This window comes from Sprattus sprattus, assembly GCF_963457725.1.
Source record: "Sprattus sprattus genome assembly, chromosome: 19".
NCBI classification, from domain to species: Eukaryota; Metazoa; Chordata; class Actinopteri; order Clupeiformes; family Clupeidae; genus Sprattus; species Sprattus sprattus.
Genome location: NC_137917.1, coordinates 9,483,343 through 9,510,525, shown reverse-complemented (window position 1 = coordinate 9,510,525; position 27,183 = coordinate 9,483,343). Strand labels below are relative to the sequence as shown.

The 27,183-nt window shown below is 41.9% G+C and overlaps 1 protein-coding gene across 1 annotated transcript; it reads left to right on the top strand.

Annotated features, from left to right (window-relative positions):
* Nucleotides 1-1,483: 1,483 nt before the first annotated feature.
* Nucleotides 1,484-17,685, top strand: mchr2 (melanin concentrating hormone receptor 2; the record flags this gene model as incomplete). Its single annotated transcript, XM_080857390.1, has 5 exons — nt 1,484-1,674; nt 8,466-8,675; nt 14,311-14,505; nt 15,663-15,782; nt 17,388-17,685. The coding sequence occupies 5 exons, from the start codon at nt 1,484-1,486 to the stop codon at nt 17,683-17,685; spliced, it is 1,014 nt and encodes a 337-aa protein (XP_080713516.1).
* Between the last annotated feature and the right edge of the window lie 9,498 nt (nt 17,686-27,183).

Sequence of the window (27,183 nt, the reverse complement as noted above, 5' to 3'; positions counted from 1 at the left end):
TGCAAATATGTCTTGCCATTACACTACCCAACAGCTCTACGTCTGCTAACACTACAGAATGCATAATTCCTACGGGCACTGCACTAGTTTTGTATAGCCTAATCTTTATTTTCAAATACTCAATATTCTTTATTTCTATTTTGATGGGAATAGGCAGGTGAACCAATGACATTCTCATGATGTGCTATACACAGAAACATCGTTTGGATTTCTTCTACAATAGGCCGAACGACACCCCTGGATAAGGTGTCGAGGGGGTTGAAGCGTACGTCATGCGTGACTGTATGAGCTATGAAACTAGCGATTTAAAAAAAGTTTCAATGAAGAACATGGTTGCAAATATATATGTATACAACCATCTAGCTAGAAAGCTACCATATAAGCCAATGGAGTGGTGGCATAAGCGCTAATTGTGCCATAAAACTACTGTTTGAAAGCTTCAGTTAAGACCTACATACTCTCCATTGGTCGCGTAGCACATTTCAGATCAAACCGAGACATTATAAACATATAAAAAGTTGTGTAGATAGCTTTATTAATGTAAAATATTCCTCGCTTCAAGCAAATTCCCCTTTCTTCCGAACGACGCCCCTGGTGGATTAAATCGCTAAGTGTGAAGTTACTACTGGTCCTGACCACACGTACAATTCTTCTCAACGAAAGATACAGTTAAGCTAAGTGCCGCGTCGGGAAACCCGTCTGCAACGTAGGATTCCTCTTACGAGCGATTTCAAGTGCTTTTTAGGCTAAGTGCGCGTTCGGGAAACGAGGCCCTGTACTTGTTTATTTTTTACACTGTACTTCACAGTTACTCAACCTGCGTATTACACACACACACACACACACACACACACACACACACACACACACACACACACACATACTCACACATCCCTTTTCATGTTACAGGTGTGGTAGCTATCTCCGGGTGGCATTATACTGTTCCTATTCATGTGAAAAACCAGAAATAGAAAGGGAAGAAGAAGACAAAACATTGTTTTCCAGCAACCAGTCCATTCAACAGGATTTGATGGTGTCCATTTTCCCAAATTCTTTCATACTACAGAGTCAAACTGGCCAACGGCTGCCCTTGGATAAGCAGAAATTAAACATTTATTATACACAGTGGCACAAAATAGTTGTATGAAAAGTTTTTTGTGGCTTTAAACATGTGCACTTGGGCGGGAGCATAGGGAGCCCGAAACACGCCTCAGCTGCTCCCTGCGCTGATTCACTGCTTGCCCACATATCTGGCAATTACGTTGACGGAGTGAGTGGAGGCTTGCGCTGAGCAATGAGTGCAATCTACCTTTGTGCAGTGTGCAGAAAACGCAGGTCTTTCGGACTGCACGGGCAAGAGATGCGCTTCCTCGGCACCTCAGTTGAAATTCAGCCAGAATTCGTTCTACATATTTATAATGGACGCTGAGAAATGTTAACAGTTGAACAGGAGTATTTGTGTCTATATTTAGCAACATCAAATATGAATGAAGCGGACTCACCATTTGTGAACTGCACCCTGTCACCAAACAGCTCATGGAATGGCGATGTCGACGAAGATGAGTACTACAGTATTGTCGAAGTCACAGAGACGACAATTTTACCAGCTTTCGTAGGTTTTCTCTGTTCAACAGGCTTGGTGGGGAACATTCTGGTACTGGCAACTATTCTGAGGTATGGTACAAACTAATGTTGCACAAATAGACTTAATTATTTGGAATTGATAAATATTGTTAAGATATAAGTCTAAATGTATGTGAAAGTAATTATCTGCTATTAGAAGTCATTGGAAATACCACTGATTATTCACTGACTGTCATCTGTTTTTTTCTCGATGAAGTTTTCTGTTACAGTATTTTACTACATCCTGATTGATTAGTTCAATGATATCAAAAGTAACTGACCTGCCCTAGTATTCTTCTTGCTGCTTCCATTCTGAACCCTGAACTATTTTAATCGAGGTATTGAAATTCCTTCGTCACATTTCACACCATGACGTGTAACAACTATCACCATATTACACTTGTTAAGACGTAACTACATTATGATGCACTATTTACATTAGTGGTTCCCAAAGTTTGGAGCAGGTCCTCAAGAGGGCAAAAAAATAAAAAATCGGAACGAGAACCATAAGCAACCAAGTACTGTTCAAATTAAGCATGGCTGTGCTCTTACGCAGTAGCCTGTAACCAACCTATTTGGTGACGAGTTTATAGCCCAACCTACTTTGTGATTACATGGTATGGTCAGGGTCTACCGTTTAGCCTATCTTGTTGGTACCTACCCTTATTATTAAAACAGTAAGGCGCCTAACCGACCCAAATAATTGAATGATAATTTGAACCGGGCAGGTTTTATCCGTTTAAAGCAAAAGCTCTGATCAAATAAAAAAAATCTTTTTAGCTGATTGATGAAACTAAGTTCAAAATGTTAAACTGTTAAAATGTCAAAACAGTTTTAAAGATAATCTATGACAGGAAAAAGTCTGTGGCTGTGTTGGGAGTAATACCTTGTCCACACCTTCATGGGCCCAGTTTCCCGAACGCGCACTTAGCCTAAAAAGCACTTGAAATCACTCGTAAGAGGATTCCTACGTTGCAGACGGGTTTCCCAACGCCACACTTAGCTTAAAGGCACCCAGTGCAACTTTCGAGGCTTAAAAATAAACATTCAATTTCTAGTCTTTTTTACACGTAGTAAGGTTCAATAACTCCATACCATTACATACCGACATTCAAGCAGCAAAGATGAGACGTCGTTGTGTGGTGAGAACTGATAGAAAATCGATAACAACAACAATCGCCGTCATTTTCTTTATTTTTTTTAACCTGCAATAAATAAAGCAGGCTTCCAGTCAATGGAAAAATGGCTTCTCCCCACCGGCGATTGTTGTTGTTTACGATTTTCTATCAGTTCTCACCACACAACGACGTCTCATCTTTGCTCCTTGAATGTCGATATGTAATGGTATGGCGTTATTGAAACTTACTACGTCTAAAAAATAGTAGAAATTGAATGTTTATTTTTCATTGAATGTTTACATAAAGTTGCACTGGGTGCCTTTAAGTGTATCTTTCGTTGTGAGGAATTCTACGTGTGGTCAGGACCAGTAGTAACTTCACACTTAGCGATTTAATCCACCAGGGGCGTCGTTCGACCGTCGTTCGACCGTCGTTCGGAAGAAACGGGAATTAAAAAAAAAAAACATGGCTACTTGAAGCGAGGAATATTTTACATGAATAAAGCTATCTACACAACTTTTTATATGTTTATAATGACTCGGTTTGATCGGAAATGTGCTACGCGACCAATTCAGAGTATTTAGGTCTTGACTGAAGCTTTCAAACAGTAGTTTGATGGCACATTTAGGGCTTATGCCACCACTCCATTGGCTTATATGGTAGCTTTATAGCTAGGTGGTTGTTTCGTGCCCTACACAGTTGTATACATATATATTTGCACGATGTATATTTTGCAACGATGTTTCTGTGTATAGCACATCATGAGAATGTCATTGTTTCACCTGCCTATTCCCATCAAAATAGAAAAAAAGAATATTGAGTATTTGAAAATAAAGATTAGGCTATACAAAACTAGTGCAGTGCCCGTAGGAATTATGCATTCTGTAGTGTAAGCAGACGTAGAGCTGTTGGGTAGTGTAATGGCAAGACATATTTGCACTCCACATAGGTACAGGTTACACTGAAGTATTATTGTGATGCATGTTTCCTTTTCATTAAGAAATGTGTTAATGGTAGCCTTTTTGAATTTGTTACCAACAAATAAAGTTTGAGATTATGTAGTGGATGCAGTTGAATATAGATGTCAACGTTGCTGTCTAAACTATAAACTAAATGTCATGAAGAAAGAAAGAAATAATTTAAAATGAAGTTATGGTTGAAATAGGATCACTTCTTTATTGTAAGGGTAAGTGTAGTGTAAGAATGGGCATGCAGTTGGACTTAAATGTAGGTTAATTTTATTGAATGTATGTAGCCTACTGGACTGTTTGACTTCGATGATGGTAGCTTTGACAGCCCACTCTCAGACAGATGTAATAAATGTCCTTACAATGGGAACACAGTTTAACTCTGCTGGAAATGGCGTTACTATCCCCGCCCCGAATTCAGTGCGCAGTGTACGTTCGATGCACGCATAGGCTAGCTAATTTCACAGCAATTAACGTAAACAGGTTAACGTGGCGTAAACAGCTCCTAAGAGCTACTTAAGAACTCGTGCACGTCGCGCTCGTGCACCTGACTTTAAGTTGATGGTTGGGAAACCCTCGTAAGTAGAAAGAGTTCGGCCGTCAACGATGTCGCGAAAATCCACGTAGAACGTTAAGATACATCGTTATCGGGAAACGAGGCCCTGGATGGTGTCATCCGGAATGTTATTGGCTATTGATTGCTTTAAAATGACTCATTATTTTCATTTCATTTCAGAGCCAAGCATAGTTTTTTTTTTTTACATTCTCTCACAACACTCCACTGGGCCTCGTTTCCGATAACGACGTATCTTAACGGCCTAGGGCCTCGTTTCCCGAACGCGCACTTAAGGGCCTTATATAGTACACAAAACGGTCGTGTCGGATGGTTGGACAGTGGGCGGGCGGCCGGATAGTACGTACTAGTAAGCATTTGTGTCCCTTTATAGTACTCCAACGGCTGTGGGTGCTGAAAACAATTCTCTTCCACAACAGTAGGGGGAGTAACGGTTTAAGTCCCGAAAGACAAGCTACCCCATGACGTCTTTGTGCGATGGAAATCGTTAGTTGGCTTTACCTCTCCTCCACAACAGTCAATTTCTACTCTCCCACCAGCTGCCACTACTCAAATGCAACAGGTGTCAGCAGATACACAATATTGTGACTGTGTCTAATGCTATATATACACCTGATAGGGCAAACTCATCTTTATCATGGGAGAATGCGGGGGAGTAAAATGCTCCCGAAGTAGATTACATGTTTTTAACTTCGGGGTTAATTCCCTTTCGTCTACTGCTGGCTAGTTAATACATAGCCTACAGACAGCCGGAACGGTTAATAAACAGAATGAAATAGCTACACATTACACACTATGTTTTAATAAAACCCACGTTACTCACATACTGGTTAACACTGTTTGTTACAGCACATAAACGTTTGTCGCTACATCCAAACTGCGTCACCGTTGTCCCTCCCTGTATCTGCTCCAGCCGCACCATTTTACTTGCAATGTGAATCATTGCCATTTGTTGCACCTTAATCATTGCCATTTGTTGCACCTTAATCATTTTCTACAAACATGATATGCGGTGTAGTAAACTGAGACTCTATTCACTACTGCACTAAAACTAGACACGTTTGCAACGTTTGAAATGAAGTAGGTAAAACAACTTTCGCCAATATCTCCGTAAGGGAGATGGGTTGTGTGCTCAAATTTCCTGGGATCAAAGAAATTCATGTATTCATGTGCAGACTAAAAATCACGTCTCAGGATTTCTGCGCATGCACGTTATTTCGGGTGTCTCAACTGTAACTAATACCACTGTCATATAATTATGAGTTCAGTAAAATACGGAGCAAACACAGTTTTCTACCGTTGTTGAAACACATCTTTAATTGCCGTCGCTCATGCTGGTTCTCTGGCAGTAGGCTACTTGGGCCGGCTCATGTATTGTGATATACAGGGAATAGTTTTCAAGGAAAGGATCTGCGCCTTTGACAGTGGCTGTTATGCATATATGGATATAAAGGTAATGAAACAGGAAACGCTAGGTCCAGAAATGTTAGTTTCCGGAGTTGATGTCGTATGGAAATGAGGTTGTAGTGTGCCAATCACGGCCAAGGAGTATCCGTCGCCATGAGCGGACCGACAGAAATTTTTGCGGGGACACGGAGAGCTGTCCGACGTCTCTGGAGAGCACGGAGAGGGCGTTTCAGCTACCGGAGAAGGCATTTCACTTACCTGAAGGCGTTCCTATGTGCCCAAAAACGTGTCGTACGGAGTAGCATAAAAATGCCTTTAGCCTAAAAAGCACTTGAAATCGCTCGTAAGAGGATTCCTACGTTGCAGACGGGTTTCCCAACGCCACACTTAGCTTAAGTGTATCTTTCGCTGAGAAGAATTCTACGTGTGGTCAGGACCAGTAGTAACTTCACACTTAGCGATTTAATCCACCAGGGGCGTCGTTCGACCGTCGTTTGGAAGAAAGGGGAATTTAAAAAAAAAAAAAACATGGCTACTTGAAGCGAGGAATATTTTACATTAATAAAGCTATCTACACAACTTTGTAATGTGTGTAATGGCAAGACATATTTGACTCCACATAGGTACAGGTTACACTGAAGTATTATTGTGATGCATGTTTCCTTTTCATTAAGAAATGTGTTAATGGTAGCCTTTTTGGAGAGTTACCAACAAATAAAGTTTGAGATTATGTAGTGGATGCAGTTGAATATACTGTAGATGTCAACGTTGCTGTCTAAACTATAAACTAAATGTCATAAAGAAAGACATTATTTAAAATTAAGTTATGGTTGAAATAGGATTTCTTCTTTATTGTAAGGGTAAGTGTAGGGTAAGAATGGTCATGCAGTTGGACTCAAATGTAGGTTAATTTTATTGAATGTATGTAGCCTACTGTACTGTATGACTTCGATGATGCTAGCTTTGACAGCCCACTCTCAGACAGATCGTAATAAATGTCCTTACAATGGGAACACAGTTTAAATAGGCTACTCTGCTGGAGATGGCGTTACTATCCCCGCCCCGAATTCAGTGCACATTGCACGTTCGATGCACGCATAGGCTAGCTAATTTCACAGCAATTAACGTAAACAGGTTAACCTGACGTAAACAGCTCCTAAGAGCTACTTAAGAACTCGTGCACGTTGCGCTCGTGCACCTGACTTTAAGTTGATGGTTGGGAAACGCACGTTAATAGAAAGTGTTACTTAGTGTACGATGTCGCGAAAATCCACGTAGGCCGTTAAGATACGTCGTTATCGGGAAACGAGGCCTACGTGGATTTTCGCGACATCGTAGACTAAGTAACACTTTCTATTTACGTGCGTTTCCCAACCATCAACTTAAAGTCAGGTGCACGAGCGCAACGTGCACGAGTTCTTAAGTAGCTCTTAGGAGCTGTTTACGTCAGGTTAACCTGTTTACGTTAATTGCTGTGAAATGAGCTAGCCTATGCGTGCATCGAACGTGCACTGTGCACTGAATTCGGGGCGGGGATAGTAACGCCATCTCCAGCAGAGTAGCCTATTTAAACTGTGTTCCCATTGTAAGGACATTTATTACGATCTGTCTGTGGGTGGGCTGTCAAAGCTAGCATCATCGAAGTCATACAGTACAGTAGGCTACATACATTCAATAAAATTAACCTACATTTGAGTCCAACTGCATGACCATTCTTACCCTACACTTACCCTTACAATAAAGAAGTGATCCTATTTCAACCATAACTTCATTTTAAATAATGTCTTTCTTTATGACATTTAGTTTATAGTTTAGACAGCAACGTTGACATCTACAGTATATTCAACTGCATCCACTACATAATCTCAAACTTTATTTGTTGGTAACTCTCCAAAAAGGCTACCATTAACACATTTCTTAATGAAAAGGAAACACAATAATACTTCAGTGTAACCTGTACCTATGTGGAGTGCAAATATGTCTTGCCATTACACTACCCAACAGCTCTACGTCTGCTAACACTACAGAATGCATAATTCCTACGGGCACTGCACTAGTTTTGTATAGCCTAATCTTTATTTTCAAATACTCAATATTCTTTATTTCTATTTTGATGGGAATAGGCAGGTGAAACAATGACATTCTCATGATGTGCTATACACAGAAACATCCTTTGGATTTCTTCTATAATAGGGCGAACGACGCCCCTGGTGGATTGCATCGCTAAGTGTGAAGTTACTACTGGTCCTGACCACACGTAGAATTCTTCTCAACGAAAGATACACTTAAGCTAAGTGCCGCGTTGGGAAACCCGTCTGCAACGTAGGATTCCTCTTACGAACGATTTCAAGTGCTTTTTAGGCTAAGTGCGCGTTCGGGAAACGAGGCCCTGACCTGTGGCTGTTTAATTATGTTTGAATGGATCAATCCATATCTCTGCTTAGTAGCACATTGACCCCTGTTGCACAATTATGCCTGACTATGATTACCATAATTGAATGTGATACAGCTAATTTTCAGCTGAAGGACAGGGTGCAGTAGAGGCAGTATTAGTGTACAGGTGAGGTTTAAGACAGAGTGCATACAGTGGAGGGGGGGGGGGGACTTTTTCTTCTGAGTTTAAATGGAAATAAATTAGACAAACTATTACTTGACTTGACCTTGGGGGGGGGGGGGGGTCAGAGCCACACTATGGTTTGGGGCAGTGTGTTGATGATGTGCTTAGAGGCTGTGGGTAGTGTGCTCTGTCAACTGCAGCTGTGTGTTCCTGTGCAGGTCTCCCAAGAAGACGGTTCCTGACGTGTACATGTGCAACCTGGCGGGGGCCGACCTGGTGCACGTGACCGTCATGCCCTTCCTGATCCACCAGTGGGCGCGTGGGGGCCAGTGGGTATTTGGGAACGCCCTCTGCACCATCATCTCCTCCCTGGACAACTGCAACCAGGTGGCCTGTGCCGTCATCATGACCGCTATGAGCCTGGACAGGTGAGTCACATGCAAGCTGTGCTCATCATCTCATGACATTTGAATATGAATGTAATGAACATCTAAAAGTGAGGGTCCTTGATTACAATCCATAACATTTCTTAATCGAATTCAGCAACATTCTCCTCATGTTTCCCCAGCTGTCCAAACAGTGCATACACTAAAGAAAACCTCAAGTGTCCATGCACGTGTCTTGGCTCAGTAAATTGTACACAAAAGTATACAGCTACAGGCAATCAACACATTGCTTCAGGTGAACAGACGGTTGAGCTCAAATATCAACAACCTATTGCCTGAGCTGTGGACTGTGCATTTGATTTTACTAACTAAACCTGGTTTAAGTTTGAACAACATAAAGTGTCTGAGTACAATAGAATAGAATTGGAGATTTTAGTCAAAATGATCAAGTTGTCCCTGTAGAGTACTTTAATTGAGTAGTGTGGTATAAGTCAGTCTGTCTCTTCAAACAAAGTGCCAGAAAATGCCTTTAATAACCTTGTGCTTGCATTGATGCATGGTTAAAGATGAAGGACACTGATAACATTTAATAAATCAGGGGCCAGGATGTCCCTCTGCGCACACCGCACACCGCACACACACGCACACACACGCACACACACACACACACACACACACACACACACACACACACACACACACACACACACACACACACACACACACACACACACACACACCACACACACACACATACACATACACATACACATACACATACACATACACATACACACACACACATTCTGCTTTCTGCTATTCATTTGAATGACACACTGGAATGGATTTGAGGGCAATGTCCAGAGAGGAAATTACTGCATCGGTTAGCTTGCAAATCACTTCTTATACAGTCTCTAGTCGCAGCTGAACCTGAGATTAGCATCTGATCTAGACCTTTGGATGTCAATCAGGTAATGAGATGAGTGCATTTTCTAGATATTCAACGTCCACAGCTGGGTCTTCATTTGCGTATTTTGAGTGAATTCATTAAAGGCTGCTAAAGCAAACACGAGTCTGTGGGCTTTTCCAGCGGCTGTGTTATGGGAATTGAAAATGGAGTTTCTCAAAAATGTTTAATACAGCTGAGTTCATTTACTCATGTTGTATAGGGCAACTTCAATTTAATTATGTAATAAAGACAGTATAAATGGGATTTGATACCAATAAACAGGTTTCAATCTTAGTCACATTATACCATATGGAGGAGTCAATCCACCTTCTTTCAGTGAAAATATTTTAAATTCAACTGCAAATTTGAAGTTTCCTCTCAAAATTTGCATTGCAAAGTGAAATAGAACCCCCGCTCATAAGGGACATACAGGTGATAGATAGACATAGACTTAAAACGTAGACATCACAGTGCCTCTGGTTTGTATGTCTATGGTGTTTATATGTCTATGGTCAAAGCACTACTAGGTGCTAATTAACTGTTTCCATCTGTCATGTTGTGCGAATTCAAAATGGACACTCTTCTAAACAAGGGAAGAGTTCTGAACAGCTGTGGGTTTAAAATTGTATGTTGTCAGGGCTTTAACAGAAAAACACATCATTTAATCTCAACAAATGCGATTTGTTGCTAATTATATTACCATCAATCTTAGCCGCATTATACCCTGTGTGAATCAGTTGTTAATCCACACCCCTCCAGCAAATTAATTCCGTATTTTATTCACAAGATTTTACGCAAATTTCAAGTGTTTCCACTCAGGATTTCTTATAAGCATGGTCAAAATTCACATTAAAAAGTTGGATGGAAACCCAGCTAGTGTTAGTTACTGTACAGTTCGTCTCTGGAAATTAAATCTAACTGGGTGACAATAACTGTCCTGTGGTGTGAGCTGTTCAGGCTTAAATACTCACCCCCTTATATACAATCCCAGGCATGTTGGCACTCAATAACCTGTAGCCTACAATGCAAACTGTCCAGGGAGATATATGGAGTTATGGGGATATCTTGGAAAAAGATAGAATGTATTGTATAAAGTTGTATTCATCTTAGCAGTGTATTTTAGGCCATACTGACGATGGCGTAAGGCCGAAACGCGTCTGTACGAAAATAAACTGGTCTTATTTCTAAAGAGAAAAGCTTGAGAGTGCGGTTTTTATTCTACTAATATTTTAGGCCAGTTGCCAGGTTACTTTTGATGGATCTCTAACACACACCTCTACCCCTCCAGGAACAAAGTGTTAAGTTTTGGACCAATTTTATTATGTTTATGTGTGGAGAGAGGTAACTACACACTTATTCTGAAAAACACTGAGATCCGTTGGGATGTGTTTTGATGAGTAGTGTGCACTGTGTCTGTAAACATGCAATTGTGAGCTCAAGCCTGTGTTGAGGATGTGGAGGGCAGATGGCTTGTTAATACAGTTCAGACCTCTGATTGCCGATGACTCTTGAGGACTGTCTCTCTGTCTCTCTTTCTCCCTCTCTCTGTCTCTCTCTCTCTCTCTCTCTCTGTCTTTCTCTCTCTCTCTCTCGCTCTCTCTCTCTGTACACTGATGAGGTCCAGACTTCATCAAGTGGAGCAGAGAGCTGTATTTCAACCCTACCATGGTAGGTCCATGAGATAAGTGATAAGTGTGTGTTTGTGGAGAGAGGCTTGGCTTGTATTCTATTCTTGTCTATATGTAATAACAGTTGTTGTATCTAGTCTAATTTAGTTTTTCTATATGTGAGCAGTTTTTGAGAGTAGGCCTGTACTGTCCCCTGCAAGTAGAACCAGTAAAAACTGATGTTTATTCTTGTTGTCTGTGCCTGGTTGTCCTGGTAAATTCCCCCTACTGAAGCCTGGAAGGATAGCCTGGCGGGATGTGCAGGGTGACTGCAGTGCACTGTGATTTTGTAAGCTTAGTGCTCATGTGGCGTGACGGATATATTTCCTGTATGGCTAAAAGGCTCTCAGGCTGTGCTGAGATGAACTCTACAGTCCTAACTACTCTGCAGAGGCTTAACATCTCAGGTGAAGCATCTCCCAAATCAGAGGCTCACACGTTCCTTTTACATTCATTCATAGTAAACGTTCATGCTCAATTCAATTTGGTTTATTTTAATTCATTTATAAAGCATGGTTACAAAGAAATGTAATAACTCCCCATAAAATGTAATAAACCACAAAGGTAATTCAAATCTGCACTTTTCAAACAGAATAATCCCACAAAGGTAATGAATCCCCTGCTGCTGTTGCATACCACAAACCTACAAACTCATTTTTACCAAAACCACAAACATAATAACGTCCTCCTGGAGGAAATAATTTGTTTACGTTTGTGGTCAGCAGCAGTTATTGCGTTTATGAGAAGTTATTGCATTTATGGGATTATTCCATTTAAAAAGTGCACAGTACGTCTATTTACTCCAAAACCAGAGATTTATACCCATCAGGGTTCTCTGGATGGTTTGTTAGTAGAAGCCAGTGAGTGTTTGGGGAGGCTTCTTGACATTTACCCCCTCTGCAGCCTTCTCCAGTGGTGATCGGTGTGACTCAGCATGTTGATTAGCTCTTGCTAAATCAGTTTCCCATGGAGAGCATACGCATGTTGGACTGAAGCAGGTGCACTGTAGAATATTAATCTAACCAAAATAAGATTGAATGTTTTTTTCAGTGTATGTAAGCATGTGTGTGTGTGTGTGCGTGCGTGTGTGCGTGCGTGCGTGCGTGCGTGCGTGTGTGCGTGCGCGTGCAGGGGCTATTTGTATGCATGTGTGTGAGAATTTCTACAAGTAGGCGTGTGTATTTGTCTATGTGTGAATTGATTCACAGCTTGTATGCAGGTAAGGTTATTGTTTTTATTGGCATGTACATTCCTGGATCCCCCCTGTAATTTGCACCTCTGTTCTGTGTGCATGTCACATGCAAGTTGGCAAATTGGATTCTCTCTTTGATAGCCTGGAGGTATGCGGATGCAACTGTTATGTTAAACTCTTGTTCATCCCTTAAATAATCAAGCCAACCATACTGAGTAGACAGCATTGATTTTTCAGCCATGATTACATGGTTACCTGCTGGTTCATAAGAGTGATACAGTATGTGGATTAGGGGGTGAGTGTTTGCCTTTGCAGACTCATGCAGATCCTTTAATCGTTGTATTTTAGGTTTAAAAAAAAAAAAAAAAAGCAACTCAGTAGCAGGAGATGGGCCACCTACAGCAAAATAACCTACACACACACACACACACACACACACACACACACACACACACACACACACACACACACTCATTCAGGTAATGTATTAGCCCAGTAATGTATTAGTCAAGGTCATCTAAACATGTAAGCATGGAAAATATGCTAACATATAGACAGCAGCCAGCCTGTATATATACACGTATGTCTTACATTATGCCAGTATGTCTTACATTATGCCAACCATTGCAGCAGACATTATACTCAGCAGACAGTGGAAGCCAATCAACAGAAGGACCTTTCTGTGGGGTCTTTTACAGTGAAGAAAGTCCCTGTGCTAAGATGGTATTTTTTTCCCAAGCTGGCATTTTTCATCGGTCTCATCTTTGTATCTGTAACATCATACAAAAAGAACATGCGCAGTCCGAAAGCATTTCAGTTCTCATACGAATATGTGACGCAGCACAAAAGGGTTTGCAGGGTCTTACATAGGCCTAATGTGCGGAAGGTAGATAGATTGTGGGTGTCCTGTTCTGTGTTCTGTTGTTGTTTGTCAGTATTCAGCATTTTAGAGTGGACTTGATAGCACACCCCGATGGCAGTTCTGCAGCATGATATATGTACTTTATTGGTTGGTTTTCCAAATTTGTCTGGTGAAGGTGATTCTTTTTCTGATTTGGAATGTCCATCGTGGATAACAATAGCGCTTATGTCTGTGAAGTAAGTTGTGTTTTCTAGTTCCTGTCCATTTATTACAAAGTCAAGCTGTTTAACCACAGTGTCTAGAGTACAAGAAATTCCTCTGACTTTGTCCTCTGTTCTCCACATAACACGCTCCATGGTGATATTGAACTATAGCGCTGCCATTATACATCCTTGACGCAGTCCAGAGCCTACTGCACAGCTGGTGTTGTTTGTTCCTAGGGAACAGGAAAGGTTTATGTTGTAGTTTATATTGTATGATGTTCACCGTATGGGAGGGGATGACATAACTACTTACTATCTTCCAGAGGCTGTCTTTATGGCTGCTGTCAAAGGCCTTCTGGATGTCAATAAAGTTTATCTCGAGTGGGCATTGCCGGATATCACACTGTTCAGTGCTGTTCTGCCTTTCCTGTGTGCTGCTTATTTGTCCCTCAGTATTGGTCTGTTGTCTCTGCCTATGATGTTATGGTGTAATGCTCTGTAAGACAATTAGCCAGTAGCACAATAGTGAGTTTTTAATGTGAACAAATAATGACACAATGTTAGTCAGCATCCTTTACATGACAGTCATTCTCACAGTAGTTACAGTTGCAGTATAATGTCACTCAGTGAAATATTTTTTTATGTGAGAGGCCTTGTAACAGTATTTTACAAGAAAGCTTTTGAAAGTTATTTAAAAAGTGTATGTCTAACCATGACTCACCATAGCCTTTGACTCTTTTCTGAGTAATTTGACCCCTAACCTTTGACGTTCTAACCTCCCACTTTTGCGGCTGACTCTGTTAGGTATCTAGTGCTGGTGCACCCCTTCCGCCTGATGAGCCTGAGGACGCGCTCGAAGACCATCTGGATCAACCTGTTTGTGTGGGCTGTCTCCGGCGTCCTAGCGCTGCCCGCCTGGGTCCACTCTGAGGTCATCCGCTTCCCTGACGGCCTGGAGAGCTGCTCCATGAACCTGGCATCCCGCAGGGCACTGCTTTGGTACGCCACTGGCAGCAAGTCCCTGCCCTGGGGGGTTGAATCTGGGCCTTATCCAGACTAGTCCACAGTCCAGATTTTCACTGTGTTTTAAGCGGATGTAGATTTGTGATTTTATGTAGTTGATCATTTATTTACTTATTTATCAACCCCCCAGTCATTCAAACAACAGGTGTACTAATGTTATGGATAAGGAGTTGTTTTATGATTAGGGTTATTTATATTAAAATATCCTTTATAGATTAAATGTATGACTAACAAAGCCTTAAGACGTTTTTATCCAAAATGAATTACTAAATCTTAAAAAATGTAGCATCTTATCAATAACAAAAATGATTGACATAAAGAACATTGTCAACATAATAACAGCAATAATAATATGAATTATTACTGTGTACTATTATTTATAAGTATTAATAAGTATTGTTATTTATTAATCAATGATTTTTCACAATAATTAATACAAATAATTGTAATTGTTATATTACTGTGTAATTATTCTAAAATGTAATATCAGATATACCATTTAGAATTCACCAGAGCTAGTAGGTGTACTTCCTAAGCTGACACATTCCACAGGCACCTTCTGTAAGGGATGTATACATTGGTTAATTTGTGTAAAGATATTTCTTTAAGGGATGTATACATGATGATTCATTCATGTAAGGATATTTCTGGATCCAAGTTTGTATACAGTGGTAACTCATGCGTCGGATGGTTCTCGGTCAGGAGATTTAAACATGGGTAAAGAATGTGTAAGATGTTTCTGGGACTTTATACATTGATACATCACATGTTGTAATGTGTTCATAAATATTGACTGTCACACAATGGCTTACATAATCACTGACGTAAGTCAAGAGTCTGCACTGTGTGAGGAGGTGTGCACTGTGCTCAAGGCATCTTATAATCATGCAAGAGAGAGTATAATATGCAGTGACAACTCATCTCACACAGAAGGCCTCAGTTACCTTAAGGAACAAAACACACTTCTGAAGGAGTGGCCGGTATGAGTCAACCAGGAGACCCAAATGGTAATCATCGCTCACCCTCAGTCAATCAACGGCTGGTTGATCTTTGGCCCTGCAGAGGTCTTCAAAACTAGCTTTTAGACATTCATGTTTGTGGTTTAAATCTTTGTTTTTGTTCTGTCTTTGTAGGTACACCATCTACCAGACCATGGTGGCGTTCTTCCTCCCGCTGTCTCTCATTCTCCTCTGCTACCTCCTCATCCTGTGCTACACCTGGAAAATGTACCGGAGGAATAAAAAGGCACACCAGTGAGTTACGCATCAAGGATGGATGGATGGAGAGAGAAAGAGAGAGAGGATTAGAGAGAGAGAGAGAGAGAGAAAGAAGTAGCCAAGGAAATTATTGTGCATTATAGTGCACAAAACCTAGTGCAATGTTCATCTTTTTATTTCTTATAGATAAAAATGCAGCTTACAGCTGTCCCTTTGATGCAGGGGTGCCCACATATCCTTCTTGTCAGGGGCCAAATATTATTCGGAGTGGAGGGCTGAGGGCCAACTCCAAAAGTTCATGTTAGGTCATGCCCCATTACATCGAAATGTATTGCATATTTTAGCAAAATTAACATTAACATTAATAGTACTATAATAAAAGGTAGACTATTTATCAAGGTTTAATTTATTTTGAAAGCAGGAATATGAAGCATTTTTAATGAATTAAGTGCTCAGTTTTTTAAAGTCTCTCAATGCTAGGTTCTATCTGATTCACTGCCAGAGTGAGTATGTCATGGAGATGCTGGTCAGACAGCGAGTTTCTCCATTTATTCTTGTTGAGATTCATGAGGCTAAAAGCAGTTGCAGTTTAATGTATGACTGAACATGCCAATGGGCCTTTGGATATCCACGAGCTTCAGTAGTGCTGCTGGCAGGGAAGTGTGGGTCAGCTGTAATGCTCCCTCTGGTGTCGCTCCTTAACAGAGCTGGCAATGATCCCAAAGTATTACACCAGATCAGAGGCCGCCTCTACCTGATCTGTTTGAACAAACATGTTTCAACAGCGAAAGCGAGAGAGAAATGGAGAAAATCACCCACAAAGCTCTCCACCAAGGTATCATCTGTTTTCTTTAGTTGTGGATTTGTGCAACTTGTGTTTATTGACTGTGCCTGGTACCTAAGTGAAGCCTTACACCAAGAAGCAGAATCATTTGAATGGTTTTATACTTGGAGGTTGAAAAGAAAAAATCCTTTGGAATTGCTCTTGTGAAAGGTATAGGACTGTCACAGTGGGCGGCATGATATGGGAATAATGAAACGCTGCTTTGTGTTTTTTTCAAATGGCTTTGATGTACAGTTTCCTTCAAAAGCAGGCTGCTGTTTGGTGCGTAGGATATGAGAGCGTGTCAGCAGACAGCCCAAGGCAGAAATATGAACGACAACTGATAGCTGATATTGTGATATTCTATGCATAAAGCAGTTGTTGCTGTTGGCATATATTATACTCTCTCTAACAAACAGTCATAAGCACACATACACACACAGGCACACACAACATACCCAACACACTCTACAATTCAGATAATCAATTGTCTCATTACTGAGTGAAAAGTGATTGACGTATTACTATGGATCAACTTCCTTTCGACATCAGAAATAGATTTGAGAGTATCGGTTCCAGATTCCCCAGGCTTGAAGTAGACTATTTGAAGACAAACAACTCAATCTAGGAAAGAAAGCAATGCCCTGGAGCCGTGACCCCTGGGGTCTTAGAAACCTGGGGTATTCCTCCCAAGCTTGTTTTGTTGCTCAGCTGACTTTCCCAGCACAACTCACAAGGCTACATGTCCACTGCATGAATTTGAGAAGTGAACTCCCCAGGTTTGGTAACTCCCATGCTCTGCCTTGTTTGTGCCGCAGGTACAATACCAGTGTGCCGAGAGAGCGGGTGATCCGGCTGACCAAGACGGTCCTGGTCCTGGTGTCGGTGTACCTGGTGAGCATGGGACCGTACCACGTGCTGCAGCTGGTGAACCTGAGTGTGCGGCGGCCGTCGTTGGCCTACCACACCTGCTACTACCTGTCAGTGTGCCTCAGCTACGCCGCCAGCAGCGTCAACCCCTTCATCTACATCCTGATGAGCGGACACTTCCGCCTGCGCCTCCGCACGGCACAGCGCCTGACCCTCAATCCAGCAGCCCAGCAAAGCACGCTCTGACTGCATGGTCCAGATCAGTTTTTGACTCACAACATGCTCCAATCCAGTTAATGAACCTCCACAGCACGCTCTAATCTAGTTCCTGTATTGCAGCGTGCACCAATCCAGTCTATGATGATAGCTAGTCTCACACAAAGTGGTTTATGAAGTCTGAACTGAGTTAGTCGGATTCTTTGAGGTAGATATTTAGCCAAATTCTACTAAATCCTTAATCTCTAATGTCACAAAAGGTGAAACCAGCAGGTTTGAGAAAGTAGAGAGTTTATAACAAATAGCTTTTGGCTTATGATGAATTCCTAAGCTTGCTCATCAGCACAGTTGACGTCCCACCCTGTGCAGTCTCCGATCCCTGTCACCTACATCCTGTTGAGCATGTCCTCCTTCCTCCTCTGACATCCAGCACACCTCCCAATCCAGCTTGTGACTCAGAGCGGAGGTGTTGGGCCATCCAGGTCCAGGTGGTGGAGAGGGGCTTATGTGACCATGTGACTTATAACAAATACCTTAATCGAGCACAGGACTTTACATTTCCACTTGGGATACTTCCTAAGGTCCAGACAAATGGAAGTGTTCCAGAACAGACACGTTAAACTTGTTCATCAGCACATTCCTGGGCTGAGATGGTCAGACCCAGTGAGAATGTGAATTGGTGCTATTTCTGCATTTGGATGTGTACAACACAATATGTTCTGCATTTGCATGTGTACAACATAATATTGGTAGGGGAATGATGGATTCCTATTTAACGTAAATGTGGAGGAGGCTAACAATGCTAATATCGCTTGTATGATGAGTTGCACACAAACATAGATAAATCTCCAAGGCAGTTACATTTTGACTGTATAAAAGATGAACTGCGTGTGCTTTATGTTATGGTATATATGTTTAAGTAAGTTAATACTTTGCGCTTAAGATCTTTCTCATGGTATATAATTAGCTTTAGTTTATGCACAGCAGACTTATTGCTTGTTCCCAGTTGCCCATCAATGAAATGAAGGCCCTTTAGGTGCTAATAGCCTATGTTGGGGAAATCATCACACCTGTTCTGGACTTTTCAGCTTTTGAAGCAGGTACACTCACAGGTATAATCCATCAACTACCTTTGAAAGCAGATCTCGGTTCATACACCTAGTGAACATCCCCCTGGCAATGCATAATTCATCACATATTAGACCATAAATATTATGTAGGCGTTATGCCATGCTTTATGTACTTTTTGGGGGCAAAGACCAAAGCGCATCTATCTATCTATCTAAAAGCCCCTCAACGTTCAGAGCCGATTGCTACTATGGTAACTTGTCCCCCCCTGCTGGATATTTATTGTGTTACATGCAATAGTGTCACTGCTCACATTTAAGACCTAAAGATACAGACATACAGACTGAAACTGGGATGGTTGAGATATGCACAGTGGACAATTGACAATTGTTGTACAGGGTAATTAAATGTGTTCGTATGTAACTTTGCATGTGTTCAAAGATACCTTTAAAACGTGTAGATATCTGTAAAGATGATTAATCAGCATGGTATAAAATGTAGTTCCTTTTAAAACATACTTTTGTGTGGTGAGGGTGTTATCAGCCACTGTTTAAACTGCTGGGTAAATATATCAGAGATTAAAACGCATCGATGTGCGCGATCTATGCCTTTTTCGCATGAATGAATGTGTACACTCTTGTGGGGAGTCCAGTGTCTATGTTGCCTGTGACTGAGTGCAAGTCAATAGAAATCGATGTCGCTTATGATGAAAACTGAGTGTGTGGCTGAAAACCGTTAGGGGTGTTTTGTGGCTGTCTGGTGTTTGCTGGGCAGGACGCGGAGACAGCCCTTGGGGGGTTAAACCAGCTAACAGGAGTTGGAGAGCAACCGCCAACAAGAGGCCAGCATTGGAGCACCAGGAACCGGACTGGCCTGAGTGTCTGGGTTGTGCCAAACACACACACCCAACTAAATAAAAATTGCCCTTGGCGTGGGATCGATAGCTATCCAACCAGGCCAGACCAGACAATAGCCAGGCCAGCGTCTCTCCCCAAGCATAGCTGCAGGGCATGGCTGGGGAGGCATCCCCCCTCTCTGCTTTCGCTCTCTCTCATACACTCTCTCACTCTCTTTCTCTCTCTCTCTCTCTCTGTCTGTCTCCCCTGCAATCAGTCCAAAGTGGCAAATGTGCTGATCAATAAAAGTGTCTCGATGTCACCCAGCCTCTGTTGTTTACCTCTGTCATAGATTTTGACAGCCCAACATGATGCTTTGGCAGTTGAATGACTGGGTGGTGTTTGCGATCACTCACACAAGAGTGATTCAACAAAGGACTGAGTTGAGTATGTTAGTTCTGCTCTCGGGTTGGGACAGCAGTTCAAGTGTGTTTCATCTCTGCTGACTCAAAAAGAAGAGAGATATTAGAGGAAATATGTTCTTTCCACAGCCCATTATACCAGATCTCAAACCTGTTTCTCTAGAACATTTAACTATCTCCCTACCTCTCTGTTTTTCCCTCTATCACTTAATATTACTTTGTTTATTCTGTCCTTTTCTTTTTGTACCTCTTTCTTCCTACCTCTTGCTCTCTTTCTATGTCCTATGTATGTATTTATAATTGTATGTGTCTGTGGTGTGTGTGTGTGTGTGTGTGTGTGTGTGTGTGTGTGTTTGTGTGTGTGTGTCAGTGATGTGTAATACGTGTTTGTGCGAATGTGTGTACAAACGTGTGTGTGTGGGTGTATGTTTACATGTGGTTGTGTATGTATGCTTGTTTTTGTGTCTGTGGTGTGCGTGTGTGAATATGTCTGTGGCATGTTTTTCTATGTTATATGTGTTTGTGTGAGTAAGTGTATGTGAGCGTTTGTGTGGGTGTGTGTGCGCGCAAGTGTGTGTGTGTGTTTACATGTGCCTGTGAGGGTCGTTTGACTGGTTCCAACCGGAGAGAGCAGACATCAGGCAGTGATGAGTGACAGCTTTAACCTGACATTGTTTGACCTTGTTTGTGCCCGGTGTCCACCAACACCAAGGCCTCATTAGTGCTGCCCCAGAGGACTGCCTGGCATATGTCCAGCGTCTGGTCATCAGGCACTCTGCTCTCCCTGAGCGATTCACCCATCAGAGGCTACTGACGATGTCCTCTTCCCTACATTTAACCAGGCCCTCTCTACGGAGGTAGATTCGTTTACCCTCATTCAGTTCAATTATATTAATACACCGGGAGTTTTTTTGTTTTGACTTTTTTCAACAGTAGATGGCGCTGTCTCTTCATTTTATGCATATTTCGTGACAATTGAGGGGACACGTTGCTGTTATCTATATATAGGGATTTGATATCTTTATGTATAATTGAGCTTTACTTCTACGGATTTCACATGGCCTAGGCTGTAGGCAACGTAGCCTAGATCTACGCTCCTGGACAGGCTCTTTGGCTCTTATCAAACTCTAACTTAAGTTGGGGTTTTGGGAAACAATTTTGGCAAGCCAAGCATTTGGCAGGATTTGACATCAGCCGATAGGCGCGACCTACGTCCTCTCTCCAGCCCTCTACCCGAATCATCGTCAAATTGATGGCTGAAGTCTTTGGACTGTGTTGTCTACCCTGGCAAAGTGTAGCGTAGAGGGTTTTTTTCCAGGAGGTGGTTCGCTTGCGTAGGAAATTAATTATTAGGTTTCAACCTGTTTATCTTGCACAGCGTCTTCATTGCAGGTGTTGCGTGAGGTTCTACCGTTACCCGTTGGTTTTCACTAAACAAAGGCAATTTAATGTCACTATCGCACGAATGAGAGCAGTCTGAAGTTATCAAAAGCAACCCTTAATAAAACACCCAGGCAACATACAAATTCGACGTTTAAACGACGACTGCGGAATTAATTTATTTCGACGTTGCTATTCTGGAACCGACTCGTGTGTCCGGGTGCAGCACAGGTTTTCGCCTGCGAGGCAGTGGTGCGCACAGGTTTCCGACAGCCTGTTGTCTCTCGGGCGGGTGCCACCCACAGAAAAACCGAACAGGAGCGAGAAGCCTGACAAGTTTTCTGTAATTAGACTGGGCTGCTGGCCCCGTGCGGCCCGGCGCGTTAAATACTCGGAATCATATATGACAAGTGTGATCACGAAATAAAGTCGCATTTAATTAATTCGCTCCCTGTTCCCTCGAAGCCATTCTGTGCTGTGCTTTATAAATCCGTTACAGGTCGTTGTATAAGCCCAATCAAGAAGGAAACGCATAATTCTGTGCAGTTATTTAATTCTGTGCAGTCTTTGTAAGCTTATGCAATGCAAAACTGAAGTTTGTTTTCTAAAGATAGCCTACTCACTCACACACAAACTCCTACACACCATACTTGTAACCTCTATGATTCTTGTGTTTGGGATGAATTGGCCTGTGAAAAAAACAATAATTTCATGCATTAGTTTCACATAGGCTAGCCTGTCTTTACAAGATCTATCCTTCACGTCTATTTCTATTACAACAATAAGAAAACATATATTTTTGCTTACATTAATACCTCAATAAAATCGCTGATTGATAAGTAGGCCTAATAGGCCTGTGCAAAAAAAATAATTTAAACATCATTCTTTCAATAGTTAAACCGTATTAGTTATGAGAGAAAAATATTCGAATTATTCCAAGATCCGACTGAGGTCGTGTGTGGTGCACGTTCTCACAGTTTCCCGCTTGCACAACCCCGGCACATGCTCGCGCGGCTTGTGCTGTTGAAGGCTCACCATCGAGGGCTCCAGATGGATCAACACATGCTCTAACTATGACAAACCAACTCGGGCTTTTACATTTGACCTCAATCTATCACTACAGCTCTATGGTGAAAATGTTCTTTCAGCACCTTGTCTCTCAGAGTATTTATTTGAAAAGCCCAAGAGCGACTGGTTTGGATCGCTCTCCCTGCTGTACAGTGAGTGGCTGAATATTAAACATCTTCTGATGTACTGGCTGTGATATATTCTTTTATCTTTGCTGTCAAAATTTGTATGAATCCTCTGAGGTTCTGGGTTATGTGTTGTAGGTTGTATTATAATTTGCATCTATCTCTTGCATCTAAACATTTCTTTAGATTATTTTGGAATCTACTGGTAGCCAAAGTCTTGGCCTACATTAAGGTTCATTTCAGGCTCCAGAAATATCTGATTAAGCCCTACAATTAGATGGAGGTGAGTGTAGTTAAACATTTGTTACATTATGTAAAAGATCATCCCATCAAGAGGTATCTTCCTGTTATGTTATCTTTCTTACTGTGTCATACATGGTGATTCATATATAGATGATGATGATATAGATATTATTATTTTTTTATTTTTATTTTTTTTTACAGCTATTACTCTCCCCACAATGTTTAATCTGATTTGAGGTCAGAGGGGTCATAACAGCTATCTGCATGTGCGAGGAACGGGAGCACCGGCCAGGTGAATTGGTTTTTCAAGCACATCTGCACGCATGTGAATGAAACGTATTAACATGCAAGTGTCTAAAACAATAGCCGGGCCCATTGTTTCCCCAGCCTTCATTAATGCTGTGATTCTGTGCCACTGACGATTGACTGCCAAGTTTGGTGAACATCAAAGCCTCTTCTTTTTCTTCCCGCGGACCAGAAAACCCATTAAATTAACATGCATATTGAATCTTGAGCCCAATAAGTTGCCTAATGAATTGGAGTGGGGCAGGGACAATGTCCACCACCCACGATGATGGCAGAATGAGACATTAAAAGTAGTTGTATGTCTAATATCGCTTGTTGATTTAGAATGAGCTGGGGGGGGGGGTCGGGGGGTTGCATGTGGTGGGGGACAGTGTGAGATGAAAATCGACCTTCAGTGCTCTCTATGCCCAGTTAATAACCTGGTCTGCTTTGATGTGGTTGCGGCGGGTGAGGTGGCTCCTTGTCCAGATCACTTGTGGCATGTAAATGCGGTGGGTGTTTCATGTCCTTACCTGCTCAAGGGTTCGCCGGGCGCATGGCGTGAGTCGCCTTCCCCCCTGCAGCCCAGCCCCACCCCACCCTGCCTCATCTTGCTCACTCATGCTTACAACAGCAATGACTCATGGGATGTCACCCTCTCCCACTAGGCCACTCAAGGAGGCTTGAATGGCAGTTATTGGGGGTGTGCATCTCTCCCACATGGATATCGACAATCCGATATGTATGTAGATACACGGGCTACGATACGATTCAAGGACGATACATTTGAATTCAGAACGATTCGATGCGATGCAGTATAATGCAATGTGATAGTTTGTTTAATGTAGACATTCATTTTCCAATTTAAATGAAAACAGTCAACGTGGCATTGCTTACCATGTAGCTTATCATTTCATATTTACATGTCATGTGTTTATTACTTTTCCACAGCTAGACAAAAAAACATACCCATGCCCGGGTCTTAATTATTCATTTCACTGCAGTGAACTTTGCTGAACAGTCTATTGTTACGGGTGCACCCTACCCCTGAGGAAGTGTTTAAGGGTTGACATCAAAACTTCATTCAACCGATTCGTAACTTTAGAATCGGACCATTGACTGGTCCATGGTACATGTAGTTGATCTAGGGGTGAGCATACTGATGTAGTCGCATCTTTGCTGTTAAAGCCATTTTCCGAATCAGTGAACACTGCTACCAGTTGTATGCAGTAGTATTTGTGTCTGTTTCTGTGGATAGGTACTGCATATGTGTTTATGTGTCTGTATGCACAACTGTGTATAGGCTATGCGCAGAGGTTTCAAACATGCCATTTGAAGGTTCTGAGCATTCTGTAGCTGGTTCCTGCAGTAGCACCCCTGAAGGATAAACTGCTTTTTTGATTTTTTTTTTAAGACTGGGACATGGCTGCTTGTTTTTTATAGATGTTATACAGTATATTTTATATATTGTACTGTTAGAGTTCTCTGTCATTCTATAGGGAACATCATACTCTTCACTTACCACCTTTTGTGTACCCTTTGTGTCATCTCGATAAGAGAGCCTTCATTCATTTACACGTCAGCTTCATGAACCAACCATGTTTCCTTTAACCTTGAAAACTGCTTCCCCAGCATCAAGACTCCTGTTGGCTTGACTCATATGCAAAGTTAATCTACCATATTCCTGGATCGTGCATTTACAGTGAACATACATATAAGTGTAGTACGGTTTGGTCACATTTGTTCATTAACTGATTTCTACATTAAATGATTTCTTCATGGTTACAAAAAGCTTATTTCTTTCAAATTTAGTGGGCATCTCAAGTGTAGCCATAGTCATGTGGAATCCATAGTTTGCTGCCTAATGCATTGACTGATTTTCAGTAAACTCTTTTAGATTGTTCCATGTTGCATGTTTCGTTTATATTTTTGTTTGGTACAAATTTGATACGAGTAATGTAATATAGTCTTACTTTCCTTGTAAATGGCAGATATGCTTCCCTGTCTCCCAGTCTTTGAGTGTGTATTTTTTTGTACTGTTTGGTAGCAGGAGTTTTGGCAGCTCACAGACCCATCCCAGGGAATGGGTGCCACTGGAACAGCATTGCGGGGGCCCTGGATACAAATTAGCACAATTCTAGCGATTCTGAGGCCTTAGGCTGCACACTCTAGTTCAGTGCAACACAAAATATAACCATTCCAAGAGCTCTTATTTTAGCTGTATGAAAGCACACACTTAGTAGAAGTGAAGTGGACACATAGGCCTCTCTTTTGTGTTCTTGTGTGAGTTTATGGGTGGACTTAAAGTGATGAAAAGGGGATTATAAAATACAGTCATTTCATAAGCGGAACAAGGTTTGTAAATACTTAAACCTGCGCTTTTCATGTCGTAAGAACTAGAACCTCAAGTTCACAGTACTCTGTAAAGGGCCTTATATAGTACACAAAACGGTCGTGTCGGATGGTTGGACAGTGGGCGGGCGGCCGGATAGTACGTACTAGTAAGCATTTGTGTCCCTTTATAGTACTCCAACGGCTGTGGGTGCTGAAAACAATTCTCTTCCACAACAGTAGGGGGAGTAACGGTTTAAGTCCCGAAAGACAAGCTACCCCATGACGTCTTTGTGCGATGGAAATCGTTAGTTGGCTTTACCTCTCCTCCACAACAGTCAATTTCTACTCTCCCACCAGCTGCCACTACTCAAATGCAACAGGTGTCAGCAGATACACAATATTGTGACTGTGTCTAATGCTATATATACACCTGATAGGGCAAACTCATCTTTATCATGGGAGAATGCGGGGGAGTAAAATGCTCCCGAAGTAGATTACATGTTTTTAACTTCGGGGTTAATTCCCTTTCGTCTACTGCTGGCTAGTTAATACATAGCCTACAGACAGCCGGAACGGTTAATAAACAGAATGAAATAGCTACACATTACACACTATGTTTTAATAAAACCCACGTTACTCACATACTGGTTAACACTGTTTGTTACAGCACATAAACGTTTGTCGCTACATCCAAACTGCGTCACCGTTGTCCCTCCCTGTATCTGCTCCAGCCGCACCATTTTACTTGCAATGTGAATCATTGCCATTTGTTGCACCTTAATCATTGCCATTTGTTGCACCTTAATCATTTTCTACAAACATGATATGCGGTGTAGTAAACTGAGACTCTATTCACTACTGCACTAAAACTAGACACGTTTGCAACGTTTGAAATGAAGTAGGTAAAACAACTTTCGCCAATATCTCCGTAAGGGAGATGGGTTGTGTGCTCAAATTTCCTGGGATCAAAGAAATTCATGTATTCATGTGCAGACTAAAAATCACGTCTCAGGATTTCTGCGCATGCACGTTATTTCGGGTGTCTCAACTGTAACTAATACCACTGTCATATAATTATGAGTTCAGTAAAATACGGAGCAAACACAGTTTTCTACCGTTGTTGAAACACATCTTTAATTGCCGTCGCTCATGCTGGTTCTCTGGCAGTAGGCTACTTGGGCCGGCTCATGTATTGTGATATACAGGGAATAGTTTTCAAGGAAAGGATCTGCGCCTTTGACAGTGGCTGTTATGCATATATGGATATAAAGGTAATGAAACAGGAAACGCTAGGTCCAGAAATGTTAGTTTCCGGAGTTGATGTCGTATGGAAATGAGGTTGTAGTGTGCCAATCACGGCCAAGGAGTATCCGTCGCCATGAGCGGACCGACAGAAATTTTTGCGGGGACACGGAGAGCTGTCCGACGTCTCTGGAGAGCACGGAGAGGGCGTTTCAGCTACCGGAGAAGGCATTTCACTTACCTGAAGGCGTTCCTATGTGCCCAAAAACGTGTCGTACGGAGTAGCATAAAAATGCCTTAAGACATATGTTGTGCAGGCAGCAGAGAGAGGTATCTCTGTAAGAGCTGATTGGCCCATTGACCTTGAGTTGAATGCCTCATAAACCAATCTCAGCCACAAATTAGCATCTAAATGATCCAAGGAGAAGATGGGGTTAGTTTACTTTTGATGTTTTAAATGCAGATGGACATCAAAGCCATGGGGCCCACGGCAGGTACAAGTGAAGTGCTGTTGCCAGTAGTCCT